This window comes from Oryctolagus cuniculus, chromosome 8 (genome assembly GCF_964237555.1).
Source record: "Oryctolagus cuniculus chromosome 8, mOryCun1.1, whole genome shotgun sequence".
NCBI classification, from domain to species: domain Eukaryota; kingdom Metazoa; phylum Chordata; class Mammalia; order Lagomorpha; family Leporidae; genus Oryctolagus; species Oryctolagus cuniculus.
In genome coordinates, this window is record NC_091439.1 from 83,139,048 (window position 1) to 83,158,628 (window position 19,581).

Below are 19,581 nucleotides of genomic sequence, written 5' to 3' on the forward strand. Positions count from 1 at the left end.
ACACCAGCATCCTATATGCAAATTGATTCAAGTTCCAGCTGCTCTACTTCCAGTGGAGCTCCCTGCTAATGACCTGGGAATGCAGCAGAAGATGGCCCAAGTACCTGGGCCCTTGCCACCCACGTGGGGGACCCAGATGGAATTCCAGACTCTGGGCTTTGGCCTGGCCCAGCTCCGGCTGTTGCAGCCATTTGGGGAGTGAACCAGAGGATGGAAGACCTCTCTCTGCCTCTACCTCACTCTCTGTCACTCTGCCTTTCAAATACATAAATAAATCTTTAAGAAACAAGGGAAGACCTGGAGGTGCAAGTCGTCTCAGAGCTAAGTTAGCCCCCAGCCCTCTGGGACACCAGAGAAGTATAAAGAAGCAAGGACAGGTGCAGTGATGCTGGGGTAGGGAACAGGGACGGCTTCGGGACGAACTTTCCTGAGGAACCAGAGCCCGATTCTCCCTGTTGGCACTCTGTGCCCGGTGCCCGCAGCATCCTGCAGGTCTTGGTTTGTGAGCCCCAGAGGCGAGAGGCGAGATCCCCACTGCCTGGAGCAATGATAAGTGTCTGCCGAGGGGTTCTCCGGGCCGGGGCGTTTTCTGAGGCAGTGGAGGGGTGCTCTCAGACCTGGCAGTGTCGAGAGCCAGTGCTTAGCTAGTGGCTTCCATCCGCGTGCGCCGCCTCTTTGGTTTTTATAGCACACGCGTGGGGCAGGCACTGTGATCCCCACTTTATGGACAAAAGAAACAAGGTGCAGAGAAATCATGTCATGGAGCAGGGGCTCAGCAGGGGTTCCGTCCCAGGGAACCGTCGCGTTCTGAACATTTTGCTGCACTGCCGAGCCTCTGTGAGGATACTGCCCAAAGTTGCAGGGGGATGTGGGCATTTCACCCAGCGGGTAAGACAGCTGTGACCCACACCGAGCACCTAGGTCGGAATGCTGGCTCTGGCTCCTGACTCCAGCTTCCTGCTAATGCAGACTTTGGGAGGCAACAGTGGTTGGACTCCCGCTACTCACACGGGAGACCTGGACTTTGTTCCTTGCTGTAGGCTTCAGCCGGTCCAGGCCAGCCTCAGGTGTCTAGGCTTTGGGAGTGAACAGCAGAGAGAAGCCCTCTCCTTGTATCAGTCTGTGCCTATATCAGTCTGGGAAATAAAATTAAAAGATAAGTTCATGGCTAGCATTGTGGCACAGAAGGTTAAGCTGTTGCCTCCACCAGTGGAATCCCTTATCAGAGCGCCTGGTTCGAGTCCTGGCTGATCTGCTTCTGATCCAGCTCCCTGCTAATGTGCCTGGGAAAACAGGAGAAGACAGCCCAAGTGTTTGGGTCCCTGCCATTCATGTGGAAGACTGGGAAGGAACTCCTGGCCCCTGGCTGTAGCCTGGCCCAGCCCCAGCTGTTGCAGCCACTTGAGAGTAAACCAGTGTATGAAAAATCTGTTTATCTCCCTCTCTCTCTAACTCTGCCTTTCAAATAAATATGTCTCTTATTAAAAATACATATACATATATAGATATAAAAAAGATAAGTTCATTCTGCTGCAGAACGTCTTTGAGATCCATGCTCAGAGGCACATCTGTCCTCTCTGTGCACATCTGTCCATCTGTGGAGCTGTGGGCCTTTCCCTGTGTGTCTTTGGGGTCGGGGAAGGACTGGAGAAGGGAAACAGTCATGTATTGGCCAGAGCCCAGAACTTGCAGAGTCCTCGAGCTGGCCACCAAGCGGACATCAAAGCCCAGTCTGCTGCAGCTCCCCCCATGCTGCCCTGTCCTCAGGTGCCCTCACCCCTGCCTTCGTGTGCTACCCCTCCTCCCCTCTGCCTGGATGGAAGGCGGCTCCCCACTGATCACAGCCACCCACAGCCTGCACACCAAAGGCTCCGCTGCAGAGGGGCCGGGGGCAGCTCACACCATCAAAGGGAGCTGATGGAGACAAGGCTCCCCGGAGGGTTAGCGGGAGGGGGCGGTGGGTTGCAGAGAGCACACTGTTCCCTGGAGCTCAACTTCTCTGGGTGGAAAGGGAGGGGGCCGTGGTCTCTAAGAGGGGGAGCACTCCACAGAGCGGCTTTTCTCGGCCCTGGCTTTGGGTTCCACTCATCTGGGCCTGGGCTTGGCACGTCTGCCCTGTGAGGCCTGTGATGCCTGCCTCAATGGAGTGAAGCAAGGAAGCCAGGCCCGTTGCTAAGGTGCCCGCCTCCCTCTCTAGTCCCCGTTCTGAGGCCCTGCTGGGCAGAGCCGTGCCTCATCCCCCCATGGACGCTCCGGCTGTTCCGGCGTCTCGGCTCCTGTCAAGCACGCTGCAGCGCACGGAGGTGCGGGTCTCTGTGCGGGCCCCTGCTCTCAGATCTCTCTGGTGTTATCTCTCGAAGTGGCATTGCTGGTCAAACGGTGGCTTTCTGTTTAACTTCGTGAGAAACGGCCAACCTTGTGCACCTGCAGGCAGCCTCCTCGTCTGTCCCCAGCGGCACTGCGCCAGGATTCTGCCTTCTCCACCTCCGAGCCAGCCCTTTCATTGTCTGTCTGTGATTGACAGTCTTCCTGGTGGGTGTGAAAGGGTTGGATGCTGCCTGAATGTTGCCTCCTCGGCCTGCCTTGCTCCGCCGACTTCTCCTCATCCTTCAGACGTTATCTTACTCCTCATGTCCTTGACAAAGCTTCCTCTGGTGCCCGGAATGAAATTATCCCCCTTTTAATCTTTCATACATCACTCAGTTCATTTCCTCTGCAGCACTTGCCATGCTTTATAAAATTGCATAACATGTAATTTACATTTCCAATTCCTGTCAGCTCGGGGCAGGGGGGAAGGGCCCACGTTTGTGTAGTGGCCACATACACCCAGTTCTGAGCCCAGTGCAGACCGTACGAGGAGCTCGGTACGCTATCTGTGGAAACTTGGGCCACCTGATTGATGCTCATGGTCATGACAAGGCAAGGCTGAACCTCACGCAGAGCCATGGTGAAGGTATTGCCAGCAAGGACGTGAACTTGCAAACGTGGGAAGACAGAAGGCAAGCTCACCCTGTGAGAGTGGAGGCCGCCTCCAGGGCTCAGCGGGCAGCAGGGGAGTGCACAGTGTGGCTCCACCAGGAGCCTGGCGCCCTGACTTTCTGTCTAGTGTGCTTCATCTGTGAAATAGAGGCTGTAGAGTTACCCGCTCTTCACCCCTGGGCTGAGTGCTAAGTGAGCCACTGCGTGTGAAGTGCTCAGAGCAGAGCGGGGCGCATTGCAAGCTCCCAGTCGGAGTTCACTCCATTGCTGTAGACTCTTGGATCCTAGAGGGGGATGAGAGAGCCCAGCCACTTGCTTCCTGCTGTCTAGCACTTGGCTCTGGGCCAGGGCTGTGCACCTCCCTCTGATCAGCTCCAGATTAAGGGATTTTTAATGTTTGATTCTTAGCGTCTCTGCAGGATCACTCAGTCGTGTGGTCTGCAGGGTTCACTACAAATATTGCACCAAACGAATCAGAAGCCATGGGAGACTGTGCCTTCTGCTGTGGAGGCCCAAGCAGCTGGGCAGCCTCCCTCCTCCTGTTGCCGGGTGCTGGAGCCTGGGCTTGTGGTCCACGCGTAAGCAGGGAGGAGTTTCTGCCCTGAAGTCGGGGTCCTGAACGACGCAGGCATAGGCGCAGGGCCACACCAGTCTCTTCATGGCTGCTGTGGAAGTCAGGTCCTTGGGATGGCTCGGGCGTGTGGTGGTGGCAGGAGCCCAGGGCTGCTCGTGACCGTGGCGGTGAACTAGGCAAACTGCCGGATTCTGTTGGTTTGATTTTGTGACATGCCTATTATTACATTTTACATTGAGAAACTTTATGTCCAAACAAAATCTAATATGAATTTAGCAATTTTTTTACATGCAGGGTTTATGGAGCTATAACTCAGATACAATTTGACTATTTAAAGTATATAATCACTTGGTTTTTAAACTATATTTGTAGAATTGTGTAACTATCGCCAAAGCCCATTTTAAAGCATTCTTGTCACCCTGTATTCTCCAGACCTGCTGGCAGTTGTACCTCTTCCCCTCACCTGCATCTCTAGCCCTGTACAGCGTGAACCTGCTTCCTCTTCCTATAGATGGCCACCCATCTGCCGCCAGAATTGAGGTGTGCCTTCATTCCCTTGAGGGAAGGACCCTCCTGAAGTCTTTTTAAAATTTTATTTATTTTATTTGAGAGGTAGGGGGAGGAGAGAGAGGTCTTTTATCTGCTGATTTGTTCCCCGAATGGCTACAACAGGCAGGAGTGAATCAGGCTGAAGCCAGAAACTCCACGCAGGTCTCCCACTCGGAGACCCAAGGACCCAACAACTCAAGCCATCATCTGCTGTCACCCAGGGTGCACGTTGGCAGGAAGCTGGGTTAGAAGTAGAGATGGGCTCCATCCTAGGTGCTCTGATACAGGACGCAGGTATCTCAAATGGTGGCTTAATCCACTGTGCCACAATGCTTGCTTCCTGCTGAGGTTTCTTTTTAAAATTATGTATTTATTTATTTGAAAGGTAGAGCTACAGACAGAGAGGGAGAGACCAAGAAAAAGGTCTTCCATCTGCTGGTTCACTCCCTAACTGGCTGCAATGACTGGAGCTGGGCCAATCCAAGCCAAGAGCTAGGAGTTTCCTGTGGGTCTGCCATGTGGGTGCAAGAGTCCAAGCCTCCAGGCCATCTTCCACTACTTTCCCAGGCCATAAGCAGAGAATTGGATTGGGAGAGGAGCAGCCGGGACTTGAACCGGTGCCCATATGGGATGCCGGCGCTGCAGGCGGAGGCTTAGCCTGCCATGTCATGGCACTAACCCCTGCTTAAGTTTTGTTTTGGTTATGTTTTGTAGCAAAACAAATCTCCCCCACAATTAGTTTAATTTAATCTAGTTCAAACGTGTTTATTTTCTCCCAGTGCTTGTGGGGCAGGAACCCAGGTACAGCTTGGCCTCAGGATCTCCCAGGTGGCCGTGGGGTGCTGGCCAGGATTGCAGTCCCGTCCGGAGGCTCAGCTGGGTGGGGCCTGAGCATGCTCAGAAGCAGAAGTGGGATTTGTTGGCGAGATGTGGTTGCTTGTGGGCTATGGGAGCGTGTACCCCATTTCCTGGTTAGCTGTTGGCTGGAGGAAGCCTCAGTTCCTTGCCACAGGGGCCTCCCACGCAGGGCAGCTCACTCCATCACAGCCAGGTTAAGGGAGAATTTGCTGGCCAGGCAGAATCACAATCTTTGTAGCCTATCCCCAGAATAGACGTCCCCTCAGTGTTGCTGTGTTCTTTTGGCTAGCAGTAAGTTCCTCTTTAGGATGAGATGGCCCATGGCTGTAGATGCCAGGAGGTGGGGAGCCCTGGTGTGGTCCTGGAGGCTGCACCCCAAAAGCCTGTCCTGTAGCCCTCTCCTGGGTTTTCAGCTACTCAGGCTCTTTTTATTTAGTTTGAGTTGTTAATTTTTTTAAAGAAAGATTTATTTATTTGAAAGAGTTACATAGAGGGAGAGATACAGAGAGAGATCTTCCATCTGTTGGTTCACTCCCCAAATGGCCGCGACAACCAGAAGCTTCATCCAGGTCTCCCATGTCAGTGCAGGGGCCCAGGCACTTCTGCCATCCTCCACTGCTTTCCCAGGCCATCAACAGGAAGCTGGGTTGAAAGTGGAGCAGCCAGAACTCGAACTGGCACCCATATGGGATGGTGACTGTCGCTCCCCCTCTTCGTGGAGGAGCAACACAGGACCCTGCGCTGTTCTTTCGTCTGCTCGGCCCTCCCCGGGTTTGCTGCTGGTTCTTCCCGGGTTGGCTACTATCCCTTCCACCTCCGTGGAAGGGCAGTTCCCCCTGGCCACATTCCCCACTTCCGCAGGGGAGCGGCACACCGCCGGCCGGCTTTCTCGGGGGCTGCACGGGTGTTCCTTCAGCTAGATGTTCCCCTTAGATGTTCCTGGTGCATGCCGTCTCTCTCCTCCTTTATAGTCCTCCTCCGCCAATCCCAACTCGGCTGCCCACACGCCGAGTACGCTGCTCTCCTCCAATCAGTAGCAAGTCCTACAGTTTATTGGTTGAACTGGAGGCAGCTGTGCGGAAGCTGTTTACTTCTCTCCCAGCGCCACATTGTGGGAGAGCAGATGCATAGAATAAGTCTTAATTCCAGTAACTCAGTCTAGTCCGGTTTGCTCCCCACAGATCCCCCTTTCTTTTTATTTTTGGCGTTGATACGCGCCTGTCTTCGGTGTCCCGCGGCACACACTCTGCTCTACTTGCTAGAGTTGCCACAGGTTCTTACAAGTCCTATCAATCAGGCAAACCGAATCCGGGTCCTCTCTTCGCCATGTTGTGAGGAGGTTTTTAGGCGCTGATGCGTGCCTGTGTTCGGTGACCTGCGGCTCATACTTTGGTCGAGCCGCCTGCTGGCGCTTACCGCCTTAATCAGGCAGACCGAATCCAAGCTTTCTCATTGCCGTATTGTGGGGGAGACTTATTAGTGTTGGTTCGTGCCTATCTTCGGTGACCTGCAGCTCATACTCTGGTCGAGCTGCTTGCTGGTGCTTACCGCCTTAATCAGGCAGACCGAATCCAAGCCTCCTAATTGTTGTATTGTGGGGAAGCCTTACTGATGTTAATTCTTGCCTGTCTTCGGTGACCTGCGGCGCATAAGCTGCTAGCCGCCACAGGTGCTCATCGCCTCACTTAATCAGGCAGACCGAATCCAAGCTTTCTCATTGCCATGTTGAGGGGAGGCCTTTCTATTTCTCTATTTCTCTATCTCCGGGCATTCCTATTTCTCCCATTTTACTTCTATCTTCCAGCATTCCTATTTCTCTCATTTTACTTCTAAACTTCTGTTTCTCTTATCCCCGCGGCTTCCCGGCTGCGCCCGCCCCAAGGCTGCTTCTCGGCAGCTTTCCGGCTCTGAGCCGCTTCAGCCCGCGCCTCTCTCATCTGCGCGGCTCGGCTTTGTGCGCACACTCCGCGGTCTTGCACTTAACCTTTTCGCGTCTGAACCACGGCCTCGCGCCAGCCCCGCGTTCCCTATCTATTCACGCCCCGTGCTCTCTCTGCACGCGGCGGCTTCCGCGAGTCACACAGCGTAGCTTGCGTCTCCACCACTAGCATTCAATCCAAGTTCCCCGGGCTAGCCTGGCGAATTCAACCCAGCTTACGTCTCCGCCCCACGGTTTGGCTTCCCGTCCTTTGCTCCCCGGGCTAATCAGACGGATCCCAATCTGGCTTACGTTTCAGCTTCTGGTTTCAACTTTTCGCCCCCTATTCCCGGGCTAACTTGAGAATCCCAAAGTGGCTTTCGTCTCCGCCTTGGCCTGCCCCCCGCGGCTTCAATTTCCCTAACATTTTTCTCTACCCGGTATGTTTCCCCAAGCTTTCCTCCAACAATACTCCTCCCTCATTTCTCCTGGCCTCTCCCCACAGTCCGCGTCCGAGTCTGTTTGTTCTAGCTTTCACTTTCGCTTTCGACCTTAGAGATTTCTCCCAGCTTCCCCCCGTAGTCCGTATCCGAGTCTATGCCTAGGCTTTCAATAGCTTCTTCCGGCACCCTTTTCGTCCGGCTTTTCCCTAGGCTGTTTGCTAGTCTCTCTCTCCGATATTTTCCCAGTTCTTCCCGTTTCTTTCCTCCTAAGTTTCCTATCCGTCCTAGGTTTCCTATCCGAGTCACGGCACCATTATGTTGCTCCCCCTCTTCGTGGAGGAACGACACCAAGCCCTGCCTAGGCTTCATATCCGAGTCACAGCACCATTATGTCGCTCCCCCTCTTCGTGGAGGAGCAACACAGGACCCTGCGCTGTTCTTTCGTCTGCTCGGCCCTCCCCGGGTTTGCTGCTGGTTCTTCCTGGGTTGGCTACTATCCCTTCCACCTCCGTGGAAGGGCGGTTCCCCCTGGCCACTTTCCCCACTTCCGCAGGGGAGCGGCACACCGCCGGCCGGCTTTCTCGGGGGCTGCACGGGTGTTCCTTCAGCTAGATGTTCCCCTTAGATGTTCCTGGTGCATGCCGTCTCTCTCCTCCTTTATAGTCCTCCTCCGCCAATCCCAACTCGGCTGCCCACACGCCGAGTACGCTGCTCTCCTCCAATCAGTAGCAAGTCCTACAGTTTATTGGTTGAACTGGAGGCAGCTGTGCGGAAGCTGTTTACTTCTCTCCCAGCGCCATATTGTGGGAGAGCAGATGCATAGAATAAGTCTTAATTCCAGTAACTCAGTCTAGTCCGGTTTGCTCCCCACAGTGACTTTGCTGGCAGTGGCTTAATCCTCTGTGCCGCAGCTCCACCTCAGAGCCAGCTCAGAGCTGCTTGCCAGAGTCCGTAAGAAAACTCAAATGTTAATCTCCACAAAAAACATAGAAGAGAAGTTAAGAACGGAGAATCAGCCCTGTGGAGAGAGGAAAAATGAGCCCTGGTAAGGAGCCAGCCTGTGGATCCTCATGTACAGCCCAGGGCTTTATGGTTTCACCTCCTGTGGGATGTGACCAGCGGCTGCTTTTGGCAGAAGCAAATCATCAGAAACCTGGGGCAGGCTACCTGAAGCAGGCCCAGGGAGCTTATTGGTGCTGGTAGCTGGGAGAACACAGGGAGGCTCATGGGATCAAGAACATGGCCACTTGCCCTTCAGTTCCCATGGGCGACTCCATCATCTTCCTGTCTTACTTTCTTTGTCTCATTCTTTGCTTTTTTAAATTAAAGAACATTTACTTCTTTTATTTGAAAGGCAGAAAGAGAGATAGAAGTATCTTCCATCTACTGGGTCACTCCTGAAATGCCCACAAAAGCCAGCGCTGGCCCACGCCACAGCCAGGAGCCTAGAACTCGATCCAGGTCCCAAGACCTGCTGCCTCCCAGGGTGCACATTCGCAGGAAGCTGGAACTGGGAACAAAGCCAGGACTTGAACTCAAGCACTCCAGCGTGGGATGCAGGCGTCCCAGGCAGCATCGTAACTGCTGCACCAAATGCCTCCTCCTCAGCCTCATTCTTTCATGTTGTGAGCAGGCCTTCTGAGCTTGTGACTGTGTGACCTTCAGTAAACCCCAACCTAGGCTTTGAGCCAGACTAGAGGGTTGGGTCTTGTGTTTATTGTCATTGCCAGGAAGGTGGGGTGCTGGGCTAGGCCAGGCCTGGGCTGCATGGCTACTTTCTTGTTGCTGGAGGAAGGCCCATGGAAACCCGTAGCCACCACTGCCCAGTGCAGGCCATGACTCAAGCCCATGGTCAGTGCCCTGCTCATGGGCAGAGCAGCCATGCAAGTGATCCTGAAATTGTTGGGAGTCCCTGAAAGGGCAAGAAAAGGCCGTAGTCTGTGGTAAATGCCTGCCTGGGAAGCATGGATTGGATTAATTCCTTTTTGGATAATGCTTTCCATGAAGCCTTGCAATTAATTTGATTGCACCCAAGATCCAGTGTCTTAGTCTACCGACTAAGCCGTCACATTGAATTTTTCCATTCTGTATTTCATTTTTCCCTAACTACTTGACAGTTGCACAAAAATTATTAGTGGAGACACAAAGGCCAGGGATGACATAGGAAGTAGCTGTCTGTTTCATGGACTTCTGACCAAGGTTAAATGACCACAGCAAAGGAGGCCAGAGCCTTTTATTTACTGATGCTGTCTGATTTGCAGGCAGGTTCTTGTTTGTTTGTTTGCTTCTGGCCTTTCTACTAAGGAGTGATTTGTCAAGTTCGTGAAAACCACATGCACTCAGGGGCTCGTTCGTCTTAACGCTAAGGCTAAGTCTTGTGTTCAGAGCCATATAAATGTAGATTGAGCTCAAGATCAGGCAGTTCTGAAAGAGATAGTGTCATGCTCCTTTTAAAAGTGCATGTGGACCCCTGAGTTACCCGGTGACACTTCCAGAGAAGGGTTGCAGTGGCTCCCCTAGTGCGTGCCCTGGCTCGGGACTGTTCACACTGCACTGGGGAAGGACTTGCAGCTGAACGCTTGTCCTCTGGCCATTCTTGGGGGGACTAAACTCTAGAAGCAGTTGTGTGGAGTCTGGCTCTCCCCCCAAGAAAGCAAGCAGCTAACTTTTAAATTTAGATAGGATGAGATGGGGTGTAGAAAAGTGAAGTCAGCTTGCTTGATGTCTCCCAGGCCATAGAGGAGTGCAAACTCAGTTCTTGGTGCGGTGTTGTGGCATAGCAGGCACCCCAGGTGGCAGCATCCCATGTGGGCACTGGTTTGTGTCCCAGCTGCTCTACTTCTGATCCAGCTCCCTGCTAATAGGCCTGGGAAAGCAACCAAGGATGGCCCAAGTGCTTGGGCTCCTGCCATCCATGTGAGAGACCCAGATGAAATTCCTGGCTCCTGGCTTTGGCTTGCCCAGCCCAAGCTGTTGTGGTCATTTAGGGGAGTGAACCAGTGGATGGAAGCAGTCTCTCTCTATCTCTGTAACTCTGACCATCAAATAAATAAATCTAAAAAGAAAGAAAGAAAAAAAAAGAATTCCCACCTGCCACCTGCTGGCCATCTTCACGCCTCTGGTTAGCATGGTGAGTGTGAGGGCCTCACAGAGCGCTGCTGACCCGCTGTCAGGTGGACCTCTTCCTTGCTAGTCCCCAGTCAGACTTCATTGCCTGCAAGTCTGGCCTGATCCCAATCAGACCAAGGCCTCGCTTCAGACACTGTTATGTAAAAATACGCTCTTCACTTAATATTCGCCCTGGCATGGTGCATTAAGAGACCACACAGAAATCTATCTCAGCTCCACTGGCAGTGGATGTGCCAGACCGAATGGCAAGTGGACTCTCAGCTGCTGTGATTTTGCGTCAAGACTGACCAGAAACATTGCTGGAGAAAAGACTTGATTGATGTAGGAAAAAAAGAGCTATTTACAGGTCGAAGTTTCCTGAAGAAAGTTCTCTCTGCTTCCGCCTGGTACTGGAAAGCAACACATCATCTCGAGTTCTAGATTCTGGTTGTTGCAGACTCTTCCCCCAACATCATTTCGTGTCGGACCCCGTGTGGGAAGGGAAGGGCACGGGGTTCTGGGAAGGTGTGTGGCGCTTGCTGACCTCCCCCTATTTGTCTTGCAGCCTACTTCTGCTTCCTCTTGACCGCCCTGGGTGTGACTGCCGGTGCCCACCGCTTGTGGAGCCACAGGTCCTACAAGGCCAAGCTGCCTCTGAGGATATTTCTGGCTGCTGCCAACTCCATGGCTTTCCAGGTGGGAAGAGAAGGTCTCTACTGGGGACTCAGTGTGGGGGGGGGGGGCAGGATGGGCACACACTCCCTGACCTCAGTGCTCAGGCTCCAAGCACTCCCTAGTTTTTAGCTCCTTGTAGCCTTAGCTATAAGACTCAGGGTTGTGCACCCCAAGGCACGGGGAAAGGAGACTGCATCCAGAGTTCTTGCTGCAGACACATCCTGAAGCCACCAACAGTTGTTCTGGGGCCTGCATTCCAAGTCCTGGGCTGGGGATACTATATGCATACTGCATTCGAGCCTCACAGTTACCCCGTGGACTCCATGTTACACATACCCCCACTCTACAGATGAGGAAACCGAGGCTTAATGAGGATAGTACATCCGGGCAGGTCAGCCTGACCCAGCAGCGGGAGCTCTTAGGAGACATCGCTGAGGTTGCTGTCCAAGGTGCTGGTGGAAAGACTGGTCTGCAGAGGACTCCGCGATGGCACTGATAGTTGGCAGCCATGAGTCACTTCCTTACCTCCAGTTTTTTCATCTGTAGAGATAGGAATACAGCTTCATTCCCAGGATAGTTCTCAGGGAGCTATAAAAATAAAACAGAGGGTGGGGGCCAGCACTGTGGTGTAGTAGGTCAAGCCTCCAGCTGTGGTGCTGGCATCCCTTACGGGCACTGGTTCATGTCCTGGCTGCTCCACTTCCAATCCAGCTCTCTGCTATGGCCTGAGAAAGCAGTGGAAGATGGCCCAGGTGCTTGGGCCCTGAAGCTCCTGGCTTTCAAGCTTTTTCTTTCAAAAAATGAATAATATAAAATAAAGGTAATGAATACAATAGGATCAGGCCATATCCTTTTTTAAAAAAAATGATTTATTTATTTATTTGAAAGTCCGAGTTACAGAGAGAGGGAGAGATCTTCCATCTGTTAGTTCACTTTCTAGATGGTAATAGCCGGGGCTGGGCCAGGTGGAAGCCAGGAGCCAGGAGCTTCATCTGGGTCTCCCACATGGGTGCAGGGGACTGAATTCTTGGGCCATCTTCCGCTGCTTTCCCAGGCACGTTAGTAGGGAGCTGGATCAGAAGCGGGGCAGCTGGGTCTCCAACCACTGCCTCTATGGGATGCCAGCGCTGTATGTGGTGGCTTTACCTGCTACGTCACAGTGCCAGCACCAGACCATATCCTTTAGGATGGGTCTAGTCCTAGACCATTTGCCACCACCTTGAGTACTTCCTGATTGGGATTTTGGTTTGATCACGGATCTCTGTTTTCCCAATTCCATATCTGATCCAGGTGGGGTGGGTGAGAAACAACCTGTTTTGCCAAGGGGCTGCCCACACGTGAGTGCAGGTGATCCCAGGCCCTGGGCATTTTCACCCATGGTGAAGGAATTGTGACTCCTAAACCTGCCTCAGGGTCCCGGGAAGCAGGGACCTAAGCACCTGCATATGGCACCTGTGCCATGGGCCTCCCATTCCTACAACACAAGCTGACCTGAGTGTTTCTCAGAGTGCTCTCCTAGCTAGGAATTCATTTCCCTACTGCAGGCTTCCCTTGCACAGTTGGAGCTTTCATTAAACCAATAGGTTAGAACAGAATAGGCCAAGTAGGGAAACACAGTGGGTGGTAGGGATATATGTTGGTTATAACTCAGGCGCAGCCAGGGATTAGTACCAGGGTATAATCAGCAGCTGTTATGCACAAAGGAGTGATTGACAGCTTCCTGGCCCCAGGTTCTTCTGTTCATCATTGGCCACACGAGTCGCTCTGCACGTTATTTTGACCTCTCCCGTATTTCAGTGTTGTACTTATTTCTAGTGTCTAGCATAACCTAGAAACCCACCGACTTAGGTACCATTTAGGAAGCAATACTTTTCCTTTATTGTGTTCAAGGAATTTATGATTTTTGGCCTCTAGTTAAATACTCATGTGGTAATAAAATACCTGTATTATTGGATTTTTTCCAAGATAAATGACTTGCAACTGAGAGCCCAAAACTCTGATTTTTTTTCCTTTTCCCAAATGAAACTATTTGTTTACAACTCAATTTTTGAAACCCTAAGTTTCCTTAACAAAACATTATACAACAGATTTATCCAACTGTGATCTCAAATGTATTGGTGGGGGGGACGGGGGGCAGGGCATTGTGAAGGGAAGGATGCAGGCCCTGGAATCAGTTCTCAGCTGGGCCGTTTGCTAGATGTGGGCCTTCGTGTGAGTCTCGGCCCCTTTACGTGCAAAGCAGGGATAGTAATATGCACCTCATGGACTTGCTGAGAGGCTAGAATAATGAGTGACAGTGCGGAGCTTGTAGTAACCGTCAAGATTGGCCCCCTCTTCTCTGTTAGAACTGGCGTACTGTCCCATCCACTCCTGTGTTCCACTGCCTACTGTGTCAGACACTCCATGGTCATTAAATAAATGAAAGACGGGTGAATAGCTTTAAAAGTTTTTGTAAGAAACATCGAATGTGAGCCATGCTTACTTCTGCAGTATCCTCATTCGTGTTTTTATTATTATTATTATTCATTCAACAAATACCCAGTGAGTACCTGCTAGGGAGCACTGAGCTGGGCACGGTGGGTATAGCAGTTGCATTCCTTGCCCCCATGCCGCTTTTATGCCACCAGGGTAGTAGAATTCCCACGATTTCCCAGTGGAAATGCCCGTGCTCCATGGACCCAGCGTTTCATGAAAGTGGTACTTGTGCCTGAGTGAAAGGCGTAGTTACAGATCAGCGTGGGGCCACCTTCCGTAATAATGCGCAACAGTGTCCGCAGGAAAGAACACGGCTGTTCTGGGCCCCTGACTCCAGGAGGAGACAGAGCGAGAAAGAGGGAAACTGTGCAGTGAGCTGCCAGGCTGAGGTACTGACCCATGGCCCTGACTTAGTGCACTCTCGGATTGAGTTCCCTTTTATGTCCCTTTGATTTTTGTTGTTGTTAGGATTTATTTATTATTTGAGAGGCAGAGTGACAGAAGGAAAGGAGGAGTGAGTGAGAGAGAGAGAGAGAGAGAGAGAGAGAGAGAGAGAGAGATTGATTCCATGTGCTGGTTCACTCCCCAAATGATTCCATATGCTGGCTCAGCTCCCCAGCAGCTAGGGCTGGGCCAAGCTGAGGCCCGGGGTCAGGAACCCCATCCGGGTCTCCCTCGTGGGTGGCAGGGGCCCCAGCACTTGGGCCGTCCTGTGCTGCTTTGCCAGGTGCGTTAGCAGGGGAGCTGGATCGGAAGCCAGCAGCCAGGGCTGCACTGGCGCTCCTGCTCTGATATGGGGTGTGGGCATCCAAGCAGGGGCTTCACCTGCTGTGCCAGCAAGCCTGCCCCTGTTCTAGCCCTTCCTTGCTGTCCCTCGAGTCTCTTCTCCGCCCCACTGGGGTGGTGATAGGGAGGTGGAGTGTATGACCACGCCTCAGCCTTTGGTGCACCTCGTGTCTGTCTCGACTGGCATAGCTCTGGTACAGCCCCAGGGGACTGGCTCTGGTGGAAGTTTCTCTGGAGCACAGGCCCTGTTAAGGGCAGCAGGGAGCTCTGGGTATATTACTAAATGGTGAATTTTCTCCTCTTTCTGTGGGAAGCACAAGGAGATTTTTTTTTTCTCAGATCTTCACTGTGAGAATTCGGGAGGGATCCTGGAAGCAAAGTTCATTTAAGTTCTGGACTTCCCTAGGACTGGACAGCTTTGGGGCTTTCTTCCTCTTTTTAAAGATTTATTTGTTTTAAGAGTCAGTGTGGGGAGCAACTTGGACTATACTGTTGCTGGAATTAAGACTTATTCTATGCATCTGCTCTCCCACAATATGGCGCTGAGAAGGGAGGAAACAGCTTCTACGCAGCTGCCTCCAGTTCAACCAATAAACAGCAGGACCTGCTCCTGATTGCAGGAGAGCGGCGTACTCAGCGTGTGGGTGGCAGAGTTGGGATTGGTGGAAGAGGACTATAAAGGAGGAGAGAGACAACATGCACCAGGAACATCTAAGGGGAACATCTATCTGAAGGAACACCTGTGCAGCCCCCGAGAGAGCCGGCCGGCGGTGTGCCGCTCCCCCGCGGAAGTGGGGAAAGTGGCAGGGGGAACCGCCCTTCCACGGAGGTGGAAGGGTCGGTAGCCAACCCAGGAAGAACCAGCAGCAAACCCGGGGAGGGCCGAGCAGACAAAAGAACAGCGCAGGGTCCTGTGTCGTTCCTCCACGAAGAGGGGGAGCGACATAATGGTGCCGTGACTCGGATATGAAGCCTAGGCAGGGTTTAGTGTCGTTCCTCCATGAAGAGGGGGAGCGACAAGTCAGAATTACAGACAGAAAGGGAGAGGCAGAGAAAGGTTTTCCAGCCACTGGTTCATTCCTGAAATGGCTGCAATGGCCAGAGCTGGGCAGATCCGAAGCCAGGAGCCAGGAACAACTTCTGGGTCTTCCATGTGGGTGCAGGAGCCCAAGCACTTGGGCCATCTTCTGCTATACTTCCAGGCCATTAGCAGGGAGCTGGATCGGAAGTGGAGCAGCCGGGACTCGAACCAGTGCCACAGGGCCGGCCCCTAGTAGCTTTGGAGCTTCTAACTCTCCTGCTTGTCTGCCTTGAGCTTGCAGCAGATCATTGATCGGCTTAAAGTGTCCCTCCCCGTCCCGGCTCCAGGCTCCCGGGCCTCTGCTGCCAGCGAGCTCGGCTGCTCTACATCACTGGTCTCTCCACTTCCGGGGCAGCACTGTGCCTTGTGGCTTTAATCCTCTGAGAGGGCGAAGATTGTTTGTTGGTTTCCAGTTTGTTCAGCTTTTTTTGTTGGGATGAAAATGGAAGCAACAGCTTCCAAGCTCTTTACGTGTTGAACCACAAAGGGGACATTACAACGTGATTCATAAGTGGACCAAACTTCACATATAAGTATGTCAGGTAAATCATGGAGCCGGGAGTCACGACCTTTGACAAGAATAAATGATTACAGGGTGGCATCGTGGTACAGTGGGTTAAGTCACCACTTGGGATACCATATTGGCTTGTGGAGGATCAAGCCTCTCCTCAGCTACTGATCCAACTTCCTGCTAATGTGCCTGGGAGGCAGTGGATGATAGCCCAAGTACTTGGGTTCCTGCTGCTACCCATGTAGGAGACCCAAATGGAGTTCTTGGCTCCCGACTTCAGCCTGGCCCAGCCCTAGCTCTTGCAGGCATTTGGAGAATGAGCCAGCAAAATGCAAGATCTCTTTGTGTTTCTCCCTTAGCTCTGTCACTTTGCCTTTCAAATAAAATAATTAAAACCTAGAAATATGTATATATATAGTTGCAAAAATAATAATAAAATAGTTACTGAGACCTAAGTCTATATCAGCACTTCATTTATTATTTTACATGGTAATCTGAGAATACCCCTGGAAGATAGTTGCTATTGTTTTTCTCATTGATAGATGGGAAAGCAGAAAGAACAGAGACTGTGTGACCTGTCCAAGGAGATGCAGATTTAAGTGACAAAAGGGAAATTTGGAGGCAGGTGGTTTGAGGTCAGAGGTCACCCTCTCACCGGTTGGCCCCTCTCTGTATCAGAGTGTGTATTTGTCTTTTCACTGGGTGAACGCATGTGCTAAGCACTGTTCCAGACGCTGCAGAATAAAGCAGGTGGGTTCCCATCCTCCTAACGTGAGTGTCAGCAGGAGACGGAGCAAATGAACGCAGCAGCGTTTCAGAGAGGGGAGGAGATGACGGAGCTGACACAGGGATGCGGTGTGAGTGGTGTGGCGGCCAGGCAGCTCCTTAGAGTGGTCAGAGACCTCGCTGAGGAGGGGACAGTAGCCCTGGGACTGGAAGGTGAGGCTGGGTATAGGGGAAGAGTGTTCCAGACTGAGCAGTAACCAAAGCCAAGGCAGAGCCAGCATGGTTCAGGTAGCAGAAAGGCGGCCGGTGTGGCTGGCACCAGTGAGTATGGAGAAGATGGTCGCAGGAGAGGCCAGATGGGAGCCGGGGCCGCATAGGCACCGCGCCTCTGCCTCTGTCTGGGTAGCCTTCTGAGTGCCCTGGGAGGGGACAGGCCAGCGGGAACGGCCTCATGCATTTCACTGCTGCGGGTGCTCTTTGGGCCCTGCTCGGCAGATCCTGGAGATTGTGTGCTGGGTTCAGGGTGAGCAACCAGCCCCCGAGGCTGGCTGGCCATGGTGTGTACTCGCTGAGGAGGGAGCCTCGCCCGCAGGGCAGTGCAGGAAGTACGATGCTGGCTGTTGGCAGGGGCACGTGGCAGCAGCTTGCGTAGACAGAACAACACAGGGGCACCCCTGTGGGCTCGAGGATCCTGCACCTGGGCCGGCGTGGCGAATGCCCGGTTGGAGTCCCGGCTCTGCTCTGCATTCCAGCTTCCCGACAGCAACAGCGCACACCCCGGGAGGCAGTAGTTGGTGTCTGAAGTCCCTGGGTCCCTGCCACCCATGTGGGAGACTCGGCTGGAGCACACAGCTCCCGACTTCGACCTGGCCCACTCTGGTCAATTGTGGGTGTTTGGGGAGTAAACCAGTGAATGGAAGAATCTCCTTCTGTGTGTCTCTCTGCCTTTCAGGTAAACACAATAGATTTTTAAAAAATGTAAATAGATGAGGACCTATATTTAAAATAAAAGGAGTCCTGCTCTGTTCAGAGGTCCTGTTTCAGGCCTCGCCATCCAGCCCAAGCCCACGCCCGGGCTGCAGACTCAGAGCTCTTCTCCGCACCGGGAAGCTCTGCCTTCCCCCTCTCCAGACTGATGGATGGGGGTTGGCACTGTGGCACAGCGGGTTAAGCTTCTGCCTGTAGTGCTGGCATCCCATATGGGTGCCAGTTCGAGACCCGGCTGCTCCACTTCCAATCCAGCTCTCTGCTATGGCCTGGGAAAGCAGTAGAAGATGGCCCAAGCCCTTGGGACCCTGCACCCACATGGGAGACCCAGAAGAAGCTCCTGGCTCCTGGCTTTGGATTGGCACAGCTCTGGCCATTGTGGCCAATTGGGGAGTGAACCAGCGGATGGAAGACCTCTCTTTCTCTCTGCCTCTCCTTCTCTCTCTGTGTAACTCTGACTTTCAAATAAATAAATAAATCTTTAAAAAAAAAAAAAAGACGGATGGACGAGGTTGGTTTCTGGCTCCTAGGTATCCAGATAGCAGCAGGAGGTCCCGAGAGGCCTCCATGGTGTGACTGTGCAAGGTAGCGTGTCACACCTCACCTCTCTTCCCCCACAGCATTTCGGCCTCCTGGACACATTTGGAAGTCAAGTGGAAAGAGCTAATAGCTTGGACATTTCTCAGCCTCTGCCCCAGGAGGGTGATTTATCTGTTCCCTGAGAGCGCTGTTCTGTAGACGCGGCCATGTGACTCCATCAGTCATGGCAGGTGCTTGACAGATGGAGGGGGCGGCTCTCATGAGGCTGCTGTGCGAGGCACTTACCCGGCAGGGCTAACCACAAGCCCTACCAATGACACCGCACCCTTGAAAGTGGAGAGCATGGCTGCTCACCCAAAGAACGCCTCGCTGCCTTCTTTGAGAATGTAGGTCAGCGAAAGTAGGTGACGTGAGAGACGTCACCCACGTATTTATTTGAAAGGCAGAGTGCCAGAGATAGAGAGAAAATCTTCTATTGCCTGGTTCATTCTCCAGATGGCCACAATGGCTGGGGCTGGGCCAGGCCAAAGCTAGGAGCCAGGAACCTCATCCAGGTCCCCCAACGTGGATGGCAAGAGCCCAACCAGGCACATTAGCAGAGAGCTGGATCAGAAGTGGAGCAGCTGGGGCCGGCACTGTGGCATAGCAGGTAAAGCCACCATCTGCAGTGCCAGCATCCCATATGGGTGCCAGTTCAAGTACCAGCTGCTCTGCTTCTGATCTAGCTCTCTGCTATGGCCTGGAAAAGTAGTAGAAGATGGCCCAAATCCTTGGGCCCCTGCACCCGGGTGGGAAGATCCAGAGGAAGCTCGTGGCTCCTGGCTTTAGATTGGCACAGCTCCAGCTGTTGCGGCCAATTAGGGAGTAAACCAGTGGATGGAAGACCCCTCTCTCTGTCTCTCTCTCTCTGCCTCTCCTCTCTCTGTGTAACTCTGACTTTCAAATAAATAAATAAAAAACCATCATGGGTTGTGGGTTGCTGGCGTGGTAAGCAGCAGCTTAACCACTGTACCAGTGTCAGCCCCTTAATCCCATTTTTCACAAACCTTTGAATTCTCCTTGTACTGACTGATGGGGTTTGTCTATCTCCCCCGGTACACTCAAGATGGAGACTTTCTGAGGAAGTAGAAACCTGTATGTTGCTTCTATTCACACCCCATCCCACCTTTTTTTTTTTTTTTTAAGATTTATTTATTTATTTAAAAGGCAGAGTTTGAGAAAGAAAGAGGGAGAGGGAGAAGGAGAGAGAGAGAGAATCTTCTATCCAAATGGCTGCAATAGCTGGAGATGGGCCAATCCAAAGCTAGGAGCCAGGAACTTCTTCCAGGTCTCCCACATGAGTGCAGGGGCTCAATCACTTGGGCCATCTTT

At 52.6% G+C, this 19,581-nt stretch overlaps 1 protein-coding gene across 2 annotated transcripts in view; it reads left to right on the forward strand.

Annotated features, from left to right (window-relative positions):
- Positions 1-19,581, forward strand: part of SCD5 (stearoyl-CoA desaturase 5) — a 163,194-nt gene that overhangs the window by 75,504 nt on the left and 68,109 nt on the right. For both annotated transcript variants that reach the window (XM_070047963.1, XM_008267676.4), the window contains exon 2: positions 10,995-11,125. In XM_070047963.1, the coding sequence (XP_069904064.1) occupies positions 10,995-11,125 (131 nt within the window). The remainder of the gene's footprint in view (positions 1-10,994; positions 11,126-19,581) is intronic.